Consider the following 13366-nt stretch of genomic DNA (forward strand, 5'->3'; position numbering starts at 1 on the left):
ATTGTGTGCTTACGATGAGCGTTGGGGCATTCGGGATTAGTTTTTGGTCGCCTTTCTTTGATGGCCGGTTTGTATGTTATTGCTACGTCGTTTTTATTCTAGACAGCATTGCCGTAGTTTTAGTGCTGTTACGGCTAAAACACTCCATTGTAGATGGCCCTTTATGCTTATATAAGAATCACGCCAAAAACAAGTATTACCGAGAATTGTATTAAACACTTTCAATTAATAATTTAATGTAATTTCTCGAAAGTCAGTGAAGTTAAATTTAATAATAAATTCTCACTAACATTGTAAAATTACTGCTATACAATAATTTGCCAAATTTTTGACAAAAATATTATTAAATTCCAGTAATATGATTTTTTTAATTAATTTAAAATTGTTAGTAATCATTCAAGTATAAGGTAATATCCACCAAGCGACCAATAATCAAACTAAAGTATGTGACGATCTCTGTGGGCCGTTTCTACCAACGTAGATTAACTTTAATCTCGGTTTATAATTTACTTGTTATCTCATTCTAGTTCCAAAAATTCGAAAGAGATAAAGAGTAAGTTAATCCGAGATTAAAGTTAATCTACGTTGATAGAAATGGGCTTATATCAACGAAATAAAAACAAATTATTATAAATGACTTGTATCAGAGAGGAAGCAAGAGGAAGAGAGGAATCTGAGAGCGGCCATCGCCTCGTTTTAGGTGTTTTCATCCATCAGCGCCTCTATATGCACATTAAACTATGTAGTCAAATATCTATGAATCCCGTAGATAATGTGTATGCCTTTTTGGGTCTCTTCTATGCTATGTCCACGTTTATTTGGTTCTGTTTTATGCTATACCCGTAAATTTTACAATTATATGCATTCATATTTTAACTCTATTTTATGCAAATGTGCAAAATCGTGTTCTATAAATGTTCTATAAATGCAATACCACAATATACATGATATAAATTCAAATAATTGATTTGATAAAAATTCACTCACCGATTGCTGTCGCTGCTCCTGCTGCTGATGCTGCTGCTGCTAACTGCTACATTAATTCCTTTTTCGGAATATCGAATCGCTCCATGGATGCCACTTTCTGCTGATATCAGCCTGCTATTCTCGAACCGCACATTAATAACGATCACCCGATACTTTATTCGGCACTCCCGATATTACGGATAATATATCACATACGAATAAAACGTAAATCGCGCGCGAGAATTTCACTTGGCGCGACCGTTACATTTGAAAAAATTACGTGAAAAGTACGGCACGTCAAGACACACTGAACAGAAGTAAATCAATTCGCTCCCAGAGTTTTGTATCTCTGTATGATTGCGCGACGACTAGTAAATGTTTCATTATCGGCACGATCGACATTCTGCCGAAGGTATTACGTACACTCTCAAGCGAATACGCGCACACGAAAACTTTGTCCGGAACAAAAAATCAACGTGGCGTAACGTCACGTAACTTCGTAGAAACGCAGGCTGAGAAAACCGTTTGAATGAAAATCACACGCCGAGATACGACGAACGGAGATAAATTTGTTTCGAGAATTTCGTATGCTCGCACGACGACTAGTAGCACTTCAATTAGCACTCGCGATATATTACCGAACGTATCATCCTCTTCGAGCAAACACTGCTCGAACGCGCACGCGAACACTTCACTCGAAACCGAAGGCACGATACCGCGCTTTACACATGAATACGATCTCACGTCTCGCGATGACACTCTCGACAGTCTCAACATCGTAGTTGGGCACAATTCGAATTCTGAATACGCGAGACACACGCGAAACACGCACGGAGTCAACGGAACGTTCGACTACGTATGACCAGCGCTGGAGCACGAAGAAACATGGCTGCCGGCACGGCAGCGGCGGACGTGACTGTTGGTAGGTACACTCGGCGGTACTCGGCGCTAGTCGGCGCGACTCGGCGGCCGACTTGCCGAGTCGCGCCGGCTAGCGCCGAGTACCGCCGAGTGTACCTACCAACAGTCACGTCCGCCGCTGCCGTGCCGGCAGCCATGTTTCTTCGTGCTCCAGCGCTGGTCATACGTAGTCGAACGTTCCGTTGACTCCGTGCGTGTTTCGCGTGTCTCGCGTATTTAGAATTCGAATTGTGCCCAACTACGATGTTGAGACTGTCGTGAGTCCGTGTTCGAGCAAAGTGTTTCTCGAAGGGGATACGTTCGGTAGTATATCGCGAGTGCTAATTGAAGTGCTACTAGTCGTCGTGCGAGCATACGAAATTCTCGAAACAAATTTGTCTCCGTTCGTCGTATCTCGGCGTGTGATTTTTATTCAAACGTTTTCCTCGGCCTGCGTTTCCATGAAGTTACGTGACGTCCGCCACTCTCGTGTCATGTTGATTTTCGTTTGTGGCAAAGTTTTCGTGTGCGCGTATTCGCTCGAGGAGAATGGTACGCAGCCAATGAGAATTATAGCTACTGACGCCATCTACCAATGCATGAAGTATTAAAAATAAGAGCAACTCTCTCCATTTGAGTGTGTATCCCTGGTGATCTTTGCCGCGTGATTTTTACTTTTGGCGTCTTGGCATCGCGCGCAAGTGATTAGGTTAGGAACATGGGCGATACCGGTCACGCCGATATGCTGCCCGCCGACACGTTACGATTAACCACGGACTCCGGCTTCAGTGAATTGCTGAGGTCGGCGGAACAGCTGTCCGCGACTGTCGAGGGAAACGAAGATCTGCCGCAGGTTGAGAGAAATCTGCGACAAATATTGGAGGCGTCCAACGAGCTGTGGTCTCGTGTTACGCAGACGAGCACGCAGGACAACGAAGCGCAAGCGTAAGTTTATTCCGTTTTGTCGTTTGATATAATACATAAAATATGATAAATTTCTTGTCAGATTTCTCACAACAATTTAAAGTTCCTCCGCACTCCGATTTTTTTTCGTGCGCCATGCGTAATCTCTCGTTGGAATGACTTAAATCGTCTTGGCTCAACTTCAAAGAAAATTTGAAGTAGTTTTCTCTTTTTATTCTTATTTAGTTAATTTTATGATTGTTAATTGTTAATTATTAATTAATTATCACATATTATAATTATTTCAATGTATTATTCCTAAAAATAGATTATAATTTTTATTACTTTTTTAGTAACAATTTTAAAATTTTCCAATCATAATCTCATAAATTGACTTTTACTAAGGCATACACAGAATGTGAATCGAATTAAACTCAAGATTTGCTAATTACAAGACTATTATTAAATAGAAATTGTTCTCATATGAATCTATTCCTTTTTAAGTTGATATCTAAGAAGATATCTTTTTAAGTTATAATAATATAGAAATTACAGCAATATAACATTAGCTAATTTAGCAAGTATTGCTGCTTATCTAATATAATATTCTCAAGCCTTTTTTAATAAGAAAGAAACAAGAACGGGAAAATTTATTAAGAAAAAGTTACATTAGGAAGATCATTTTATTACTGTAATAATGACATTTTACATATTGGTTCTTACATTTTTATAATATTGTGATATTGTGATCTAATTGAACACAATGTTATATTATGTTATTTGTGTATTTGGAAAATGTCCAAATGTTAATATAAAAAATTTATATTTCAGTCACGTCTTGCTAGGCTCTCGAGGGGTAGATTTATCTCAAATCTCTCAGAAACTTAATTCACTCAGTGCGAGACGTACATTTGAACCTCTAGATCCTATCGCGGATACCGACATTGTAAGCTATCTCAGGAATGAAAAGGAAAACGCGATTCTTTCTATTATTGAACAAGTTCACAAAGATGTATGTATAATAATAATTAAATCTGTACATTTATTTGTATGCGATAAGGAATGAATAATATTAAACTTACTTTTTAGACGTTTGAGCTTACTAGAGCACAACAAATGGAACACATGTTGGGAGAATGGAAGCAAATGCGGTTTGAGATAATAAATGCCATGACTGCGCCGTCCGGCGAGCTGGTAGATTTACGTGGTGCTCCACAGCGTACGAAACTAGCTGGTTCAATGGTCAGCGGGCTCTCCAGCGTAGAAGTCGCCTACGTGAAGGAATTGCAGACTTACAATGATCATGTGCTCAGAGGTGTAACGCGGCCCAGTTTGTTTAACGCATTCTACAGAGCTTCTGAGTCCTTTAATGACAAGAAGATCGTGGATCTGTGGCAAATGGTAAAATGTATGGTCGATATTCCGCCGACTCCTCGAGGAGATCAAATTAAATCGAGAAGCAGCCCCGCAATCGAACAGCGAATCGTCTTGCAAGCCAAAAAGTATCTGGAAAATCGATACAGAGACTTTATGAACTCCATAATCAACGATAATCTTGTTCAGGCGAAGCGAGGCGGCATTCCGGGCACCATACCTCTGGTCAAGAGCTTTGTGGGCGTCAAAGTACAAAACCTGAGGGATTTGGAGGACACCATGGTGGAGGATAAGCCGTTGTGGCCGCTAGTGTACTACTGCATGCGAGCCGGGGACTACAAGGCTGGATTGCAGTGCTTGAATCAGTGCAGTATAGAATTCCCAGAATTCAAAACGGCTCTCGAGGAGGCTTGCGACGATCAGCACCATCGTCCGAGCAGTCGTGCCGAATCTATTCTGAAGTTACACTATAGGAAGCAAGTGCGATCTGTCTCTGATTCGTACAAGAGAGCGGCATATTGCGCGTTGGTTCCCTGCGAGCCGGACGATTTGCACTCGGAGGTGATAGCCACGGCCGACGATTACTTGTGGCTGAAGTTGTGTCAAGTGAGAGATCAAGCGGATATTGAGAACAAACTTACGTTGGACTATCTGCAGAGTACAATTTCAGAAATATATGGTAATAATAATTGTTTAAATAATCGACCTTTATAGAATGTTTTTTCAAAAATCTTAATTAATACATTTTTTTTTTAGGAGAAACTTATTATCACGCGCATGAGCAGCCATTTTTATACTTTTCGATGCTGTTTTTGACTGGACAGTTTGAAGCAGCGATAGAATTCTTAGCTACGGGCGCTGGAGCGAGGCACTTAGCGCATGCTGTCCATCTGGCAGCAGCCATGAATGAACACAATTTATTGGCTGTCAGTCAAAGTGTTTTAGCGCCTCTTATAAGCGTAGACCCTGCTGATAAGCCGCCAGCGAAGAGATTGAATTTCGCTAGGTTGATATTATTATATGTTAAAAGATTCGAATCATCAGATCCAAAAGAGAGCCTTCATTATTTATTTTTATTAAGGTAAGAACCTTAATCACTTTTATTGGAAATCAATCGTTAAATTATGAACGTGATATTACATTGACGCTTTGCTTTTAGATGTATGAAGGATCCGTACGATCGTAATATGTTTGCCGCATCTGCCGCAGAAATGGTGGTAGACGCCTCTCCTGCAAACCGCATTTTACTGGTCGGAAAACTTGACAAGGATCGCAGACTTCCAGGGATCTTGGATCAATTTCAGATCAATACCGACGACGTAATAAATATATGTGCCGAAACGTTGTATAGAAAAGGTCTGCTAGAAGATGCAGTTATGATGTACGATCTGGCTAGAAATCATGAGAAGGTTCTCAGTTTAATGTGCACTCTTTTGACGCAAGTTGTTAGTCAGAAAGGACCACCCGGTTCTCTCAGGGCACGACTACAAGTCACGGCAATGGATATTAGTACAAGGTACAATTTACGGCGACAGTCTCTTTTGAAAAAATATCTTTAAATTTATATAATATAAACTAAATGTAAAATTTAAGTTTGTTATTCGTGAGTATTGTAAATCTTTTCAGATACAAGGATATTGCGATCCAAGCGCCTTCAGAAGTAGTATCTTCATTCTATACCTTGAGAGATCTTATGGTTTTCTTTGATCAATTCCACAATGAGCAATATCAGAGTGCGCTCAGGGTAAGTACATTTTAAATAAATAATAATAGAATGCTTCAGTCAGTTTAAGGTTTAAATAACAATTTTTTTTTCTTTAGACAATTGCGGATTCAAAGATGTTACCTCTTCAAGTGAAGGAAGTCGACGAAAGAGTGAACGCTTTACGTCGGGTGTCGCCCGAAGTGGCTGGCACTCTAGCCGATGTTCTTCTAGCCACTATGACGATACTGTATCGTCAATATCAGAAATTGCGATCGGTGGAGCCGGGCGATAAAATTGCGAGAGAGCAGCAGTTACATGATCTCCGAGAGCAAGCCCGAGCATTAACGAGTTTCGCGGGCACGTTGCCATATCGTATGCCGAACGAAACAAATAGCAAACTTGTACAAATGGAGATTCTTATGCATTAGAATCGAATGTGAAATTTATATTTTAGCTTAAATATTTAAGTGCAGTTTATACATTTGTTAATTATATTTAAAAGGTTTTTTAAATTCTACATAATAAATATTCCAATAAAAATTTCATTTTTAATTTAAAATGTAATAGGATTGCACATATTCTATCAAGAACAATTACAGTAACTGATAACACCAAGTTTTCAAAGATTCACTTCAGCTCAGATTCAAGTACTTTTCATGTACTATATAGTAGGTTGTACGAAACTTTGTAAAATGTAAGAGAGAGACGCAGTACGATAAATTATTCGAATTATTTTTGTACTGCTATTTGTAAATGTACTGACAATAGAGTTTTGCAAAATACAAATAAGTATATAATCTGTTGATTTAATAAATATTGAACATAATCAATATTTCCAATTTATATCACATTTTACACTGCTTTCACTTGTATACACCCTCTAGCGTTCATCTAAAAGACTATTTCTGGTGTAAAAATAATTTTTATTATCTTGGATTCTTGCAGTCTTCTGCATTATAGGATTTCAAAGACGTTATGGATATTCCACAACTGAGATCTGCAACTTTACCTTCTTTCATCTGCAAAGAATTCTTTTATTGTACTTATGTACATAAACGTAGACATGAAGAAAAAAGTTTTAAATAATCTTGTACCTACCGCTCTGTAATCCAGGAACATTTCCTTAAAGGCTAAGAAATCTGTTATTGTTGATAGTACCTCGAAAACTTCACCTTCCAATTCCTTTTGCTTCTTACTGCATTTTATTTGTAGGCATATGTGAAAATGTAAAATTTATTAGATAGAAGTCTGTTTCTATTATTCCTATTATTATATATTTTAATTATAATCACTTTAATTGGTGCAAAAGAGTGTCTACTGTAAACTGTGGCATGACTTTCTTCAGATAATCCACGATGTATGCCTCTATAGTTTTATTCTGGAATAATAATTAAAATGTATATATACATATATCTCAAAAAATTGGTAGTAATCAGGGAATTTTAAGGCTTTCACGTTTAAAAACTTACATATTCGTTAAATATGTCAGTGTAAATCAACTTGTTGTCCTCTACTGGCTCGAAAACGTTCCAATACTTCTCTAAAAATTTGTGCTGAAGGGCTTGGAAGTCTTCCTCTGAAAAATGGATTTTTTTTAGGTCATAAACTCTAGCGATAAAGATTCCGTTAAGTCATAAAATATATTGATAAGGAATCTTTTCCTCAGAATAATCTGATACCTAACAATAAATCCTCAATATGCCCGATTATTTCATCGAACAAACATTCCTCCTCACTTCTCGAGATTCGCTTTTCGTCCTCCGGACTCGACAAACCCGATTCGTCTGAAATGTATTTCTGACATTTATTTCAACACGTTTATTATTGAACCAAATATTGCATATATTTTTGTATCGAATTATTGACGAATGTTGCATACGCCGCAGTGAACGTTAATCTCACGAAATTAGGTAGATACAATTTAGACGAACCCATGCTTTTTTCTTTTATCGTAAAAAATAAGGCACTCGTTTAAATTGTAAGGTAAAATCGTCTCAGTCGTAAGCAGTTTCCCGTCGAATTACAGATTAAAGTTGCCCGAACGACGTAGGCGTCGTTTTATCGATTAGAGCTTCTGGAAGGTTAAATTTTCAGTTTGATAAGGAAAACATAACAATTGATTGCATTTGCGAAAGAATTTTATTTCACATGTATCGCGATATACTGGATGTGAATTAAATGTTCATTTATCGTGCGAATTTATGTATTGATAATTGTATACAAGTGTTTACCAAGTTAAAATTGCGCGACACAGTATTGAAGAAAATCAATAGATGGCAGTACCATTCACTTTTTCCACTCCACAATAACCGAATATTTGTAGAGTTCAATTTTTAATATCGTAGTTTTTCTTTAATAAATGAATTTCTGTGTAACGACTCTTTCATATTTCTCTTTCTGTTTTTGCACGTTGGCTTTTTAAAAATTATTTTTCTCGTCAATATATTGTCTTGTAATTGAGATAGTTTAGAAATTTGAAAAAAATTGTGAACAATAGAAAAATTTCTGTAACGCTGCTGAAAATTTTCTAAAAATTTTTTATTTAATTTTTCAAGAATTTTTATATAAATTTCAAAATTTTTGTATAATTTTATAACTATTTAGAAAATTTCTCAGATTTTTATACAAATCTTAAAAATGTTTTGAAATATATATATGAAAAATTCAGAAAAGAGAGATATAAATTTTTTAGTGTACTATTTCTGAAAAGTATTTCAATTTATATAAAAATTCTGAGAGGAAATTTCACTTGTGAAAATTATTATTACTAACATTATAACAGTAATAATTATAAAAATGTAGCTTCTAGCTATAATTATTTTACTGCAATGTGCAATTGCAATATCAAACAATTTTTTCTCTCTCTCTGAACTCTGAAACTAAAATTCTCCGAATAATTAAAGAAATAGCAACACAAATCAGCGCGCACTTATACCGCGTCAATAAAATCAAATGTATAATTATATCAGAAATTTATTCCGGATTTTTTTTTTTCGTCCATTGCAATCACTCTCGAACAATTACGGTCCAGTTTAATCAAATCACCGGGGCAAAGAGCTGCCATTGGAACGAAGAGAATATTCACGGAGAGAAGAAAATTCTTCTGTCCGATTGCTGTACATGTAACAACCCCCTATAATGCGCGCAACAATTTCATACTCCATAGAGCAACTTCATAAATCGGAATCTTTATAACGTCGTCCGGTGCCTGGCACACCAATATTTATGGAATTCGTACAAACTCGAGCGAGACCGCTTACGTGCGTCACGGCGAAATACCATGTGACGCAAATAGAATCATAGAGAGCACGTCGAATTAAATTTCAACGTGAATGCCGTTGTTGACGTATCGGGCCAGGCAAAACGATTTCCAATTTGCCCGCGATATACACGCGGAAAAATCGTCGTTGGTGCACGTCGAAAAATAATACCGCTTTACTTTCTAGTCCGGTGGGTTTAATTATTAAATGTGATACACATTTTACAATTGTCGTTCGTCTCTCAGTGCAAATTATTCGTAAATAAGCGACAATAATGCAAAGTAAATTATTAATATTTTTTTTCCATCGATCCAATGACTTATATCTGTCTTCAATAATTAGCATCAAATTAATTAATATTAGCCATTTGTATCATTAATTTCGCGCCATATTTTGTTGAAAGTTAATAAGTCTCTGCTTGAACGAGATAAAAAGTCATGATGATATCAAAATAATTTTAAAATTATTGGAGTTATTTTTCAATTTGTTTTAACATAACTTTAACGTAATCGTGACCTGTTATTCTGGTTAGGTGCTGTCTCGTCGTTACGTTAAAACGTGCTTTCGCTAACACTCGGTAGTTTCTTGGAATGGAAGTGGGATGGACAGCCCTCCGGCAATTCCCCGAATTCTTCAACTTCGGGGGACGCTGTGAATCTCGCTCGTTTGGCGACTTTGGGACAAGCACCGATCAACTTAATCGGCAATTAGCTCGAGAGCAGCAGAATCGCTCGCGGCAAAATTTTTGACTATAGTATACTCCGTAGTCCCATTACGATACCCAATCTTTTAACTTTGCGTGAAAAAGAATTAATTATTAGTCCTGTCCACGTCAACAAAATAGTTTTGTGTGTGTTGCTTGATAAGTTAATTAACATAGTCGAATCGAAGTAAATTGAAGTTTAGTCGAATTCCTCCTTAGCTCATTAGATAGTCTTTTTTAAATTTTTGAAATTTTAAAAGAGTATTCTAGTTTAAAGCGCGAAAAAGTTTGGTTATTTTTAAAAATTTTGTTAAAGAAAACTGCTACACATATTTTATTACACTTTTTCATATACTCGCATTTGTATATGTTTAATAAATATATACTACTTATACATATATTTATTAAATATCTACAAATTTTGATATGACTAAATATTTATTAGTTTTTACTAAATTTGTTACCAAAATTGAAAAACGAAGTTATTTTTTAAGTTGGCTAACACAAAATGTGTTCAGAAATTACCGAAGCTGTTGGTTTCAGCTTTTATGTATATATAAAATACATGTCTGTTTAAATTAAGATTATTGAAGAAATAAATTAATTATTTTTTTATATATGTTAAATTTAATAAATTTGGTAAAAAAATCGATATTTGTTTTTAAAAAATGCACTACTCTTTAATAATTTGCAATATTTTTCTTTTTTTGAGCGATGAACAGATATATATTTTACATATATGCAAAAGTGAAAGTCGATTACTTTTAGTAGTTTCTGGGACATCGTATTAATTAACTTGAAAAATGTATTTGTTTTTACGTTTACGTAATAAACAGAATTTAACCATACTCATGCTTATCAAAGATATATTATATGTATATATTATAATAATTCAAGAAATTCCGATGAAAGACATAATTAACAACTGATTAAAATCAACATTAACTAATAGTAGCATAACATGAAGGCTATAATTTCACATTAGATAATACAATAGTACATAGTGTGACAAGAGTGTAAAATTATTTATGCACGACTGTTTATGCACGACGTACATGTAACAAAAATGTAATTTAACACACATGTACGTATAAATAATTGTTGCGTAAAATTATAACATTGATTTTTACTGTCAGTTGATGTTTAGAAACATACGGAAACACATTAAAATGAATAATAATTTCCCCCTCGGTAATAATACCGAGGAAAGGAATGTCGTTTTACAGTCTAAATAACTTTAATTGAGGAACATGATTCCCACGTCATTATTGTTCAACGACAGACACATCCGCGTATGCCGTAATTATCAAGAAATGCTAGTAAAATAATATTACATCAAATTTTCAATGTTTACGTTTTAATTTAGACATAATGTATAAGAAAGCAAAATTATTATCAAGAAACAATTTTCAACGCGGACATATAGTAATTGTCTACCTACAATCACATTTTTATTCACCTTATCTATAATCTGAATTTTTTTGCTCAGTCTTTCTTTTCTGTTTTAAATACTCTGAAAAAATTAGAATTATTTCAACATCTTTATTACGTTACGAAGTAATTTTTAACTAAAATGATAAAATTTTTATTTAATTCTAGAATTTTATTCATATTTTTTTAGTATAATAGTACTCTGGGTAAACTGAAAGTGAAAAATCGCTCATATAACTAAGAATATTTTTAACACTTTGTATTTTATAAATTGCGAGAGAGATAGAGAGATAGAGAGAGAAAGAGAGAGAGAGAGAGAGAGAGAGAGAGAGAGAGAGAGAGAGAGAGAGAGAGAGAGAGAGAGAGAGAGAGAGAGAGAGAGAGAGAGAAGGGGGGGGAGAGAATAATAAGTAAAATAACGTTATTAAAGAAATCTTATTAAATATTATTTTAAACTATCAAAATTTTAATCACGAGAACTGTACTAACAATAAGTTTAAATCAGCAAGGTAAAAATTCCTCCACAATAGCACTCTAGGATTAATAACACTTGAAATTTAAACGGAGAAATTTGAGAATGAAATTTTGCTTGGGTCAAAAAAGATTCAGATTGTAGACGGAGGCTCAGGTCGAGTTCATTGACACGCTATGCACGTAACAGGAACAATAATAATCGACGATAATCTTCTGCCGTACTAACGATAGCGAATCGATCTTTAATCATCTGAAATGATACCTGCAATAGGTATTTAGCTGACGCGATTTCGTATGCGCCAATTATCAGATTCGTATACTAAATCTATCGATATTCGCGCCACTGATATTATCGCGCGGAGCAGTTACGTTCGATAATTCAAGACACCGACAAATCTTGTTAACAGAATGCCGCGGCAGTTGCGGTATCTTGTGCATCGTGTCAGCTTGACACTTGTTGGTACGCTAATTAACTAAAAGCATCGTATCGCGATAACGGCAGCGATACTACAGTCGAGCATCTCCGGTTTCGCCCTTCACAACGGGGAATTTCTACGAAACTGTATAAAACCCGTCAATTCGCCGGTGACGTTATCGCAAACTCGGCACGGTTCGATAATTCGGGATAGACATCTCATTATCATGCGTTACGGGATAATCGTAGAGGAAACCGTTCATTCCTGTCGCGCGCTTTTTCTCTGATCTCTTCAGTTTACGTTTTTGAAACGAACATGACGGTTTGTTCCGAGTTGGGCAGAGGCAAAAGCCATTGGAAATAGAGATTATAAAAGTATGCCTCTGCGCGGGTCGTTTCTCTCGCTATGGTTAGAGAAACAAACAATAATTTATCTGTTTGTCAATAAAAATTCTATTGAAATATTGTCATTCTCAATCACATGCTGTCTTCTGGAGCTTGCACTAAGAGAAAATATGGTTGCAATTATCATAATTAAATTATAACTCATACTCATTTTTGGTATTAATTATGTGTTTGTAGTTGTTTTAATTAACTTAAATTATAATTATTTGTTATTATTACTACGTAAATTAAGTAAATGTTAAAAAAAGTTATATTTATTATGATTGTAATTGTATTTACTATTGTATAAAAATGTTTATTTTATTTTTACCACCCATTTTTTATGTTACTTTATCACTATTTAAAATTATTATAATTTATAGTAAAACTTTTCATAGTTGGTAAAACTGTAAACATAACATTATATTATTACTAACATTATAGTAGAAATAACTGTAAAAATAAAACCCTTAATTATAATTATTTTACCACGCAATTATAATTACAACTACCGAACACTTTTTGCTCAGTGTGAGCTCACGTTTTTCGGAATTTAGCGATGAATATATTGGTCAAACAAAGATAAAGACAAAAGCGTAGCTTGAAAATATAAATTAACTTGAAAATAATTATTTCTTTGCTGTTCTAACGTTGAAAAAATAAATCTCATAGCAAATTTTTTAGTGATATAAAATCCATAGTTTTCGTTCAAAGATTTCAAGAGGCAATATATGCAGTAAAAACAAATTACGAGTTATATGTATATTCATAGTATTGATATAGATCTGTTGAAACTAGCTGGGATGCAGAAAACAGGTAATCGTTTACATTGTAAAATCAATAAAATAAAG

At 35.0% G+C, this 13366-nt stretch overlaps 2 protein-coding genes across 2 annotated transcripts; one reads left to right on the forward strand and one right to left on the reverse strand.

The window, feature by feature from the left end:
* Positions 1-2059: 2059 nt before the first annotated feature.
* On the forward strand, positions 2060-6680 carry LOC105829945 (nuclear pore complex protein Nup93). The gene is made up of 7 exons (XM_012669035.3): positions 2060-2811; positions 3601-3781; positions 3859-4822; positions 4900-5224; positions 5303-5659; positions 5770-5887; positions 5965-6680. Exons 1-7 carry the CDS (start codon positions 2585-2587, stop codon positions 6274-6276), a joined length of 2484 nt encoding a protein of 827 aa, XP_012524489.1. The 5' UTR covers positions 2060-2584; the 3' UTR covers positions 6277-6680.
* On the reverse strand, positions 6382-8033 carry LOC105829954 (ADP-ribosylation factor-like protein 2-binding protein). Its single transcript, XM_012669045.3, has 6 exons — positions 7780-8033; positions 7528-7632; positions 7318-7424; positions 7141-7226; positions 6947-7043; positions 6382-6867 (listed from the first exon to the last, which is right to left on the reverse strand). Exons 1-6 carry the CDS (start codon positions 7781-7783, stop codon positions 6775-6777), a joined length of 492 nt encoding a protein of 163 aa, XP_012524499.1. The 5' UTR covers positions 7784-8033; the 3' UTR covers positions 6382-6774.
* Between the last annotated feature and the right edge of the window lie 5333 nt (positions 8034-13366).

This window comes from Monomorium pharaonis, chromosome 10 (genome assembly GCF_013373865.1).
Source record: "Monomorium pharaonis isolate MP-MQ-018 chromosome 10, ASM1337386v2, whole genome shotgun sequence".
Taxonomy (NCBI): domain Eukaryota; kingdom Metazoa; phylum Arthropoda; class Insecta; order Hymenoptera; family Formicidae; genus Monomorium; species Monomorium pharaonis.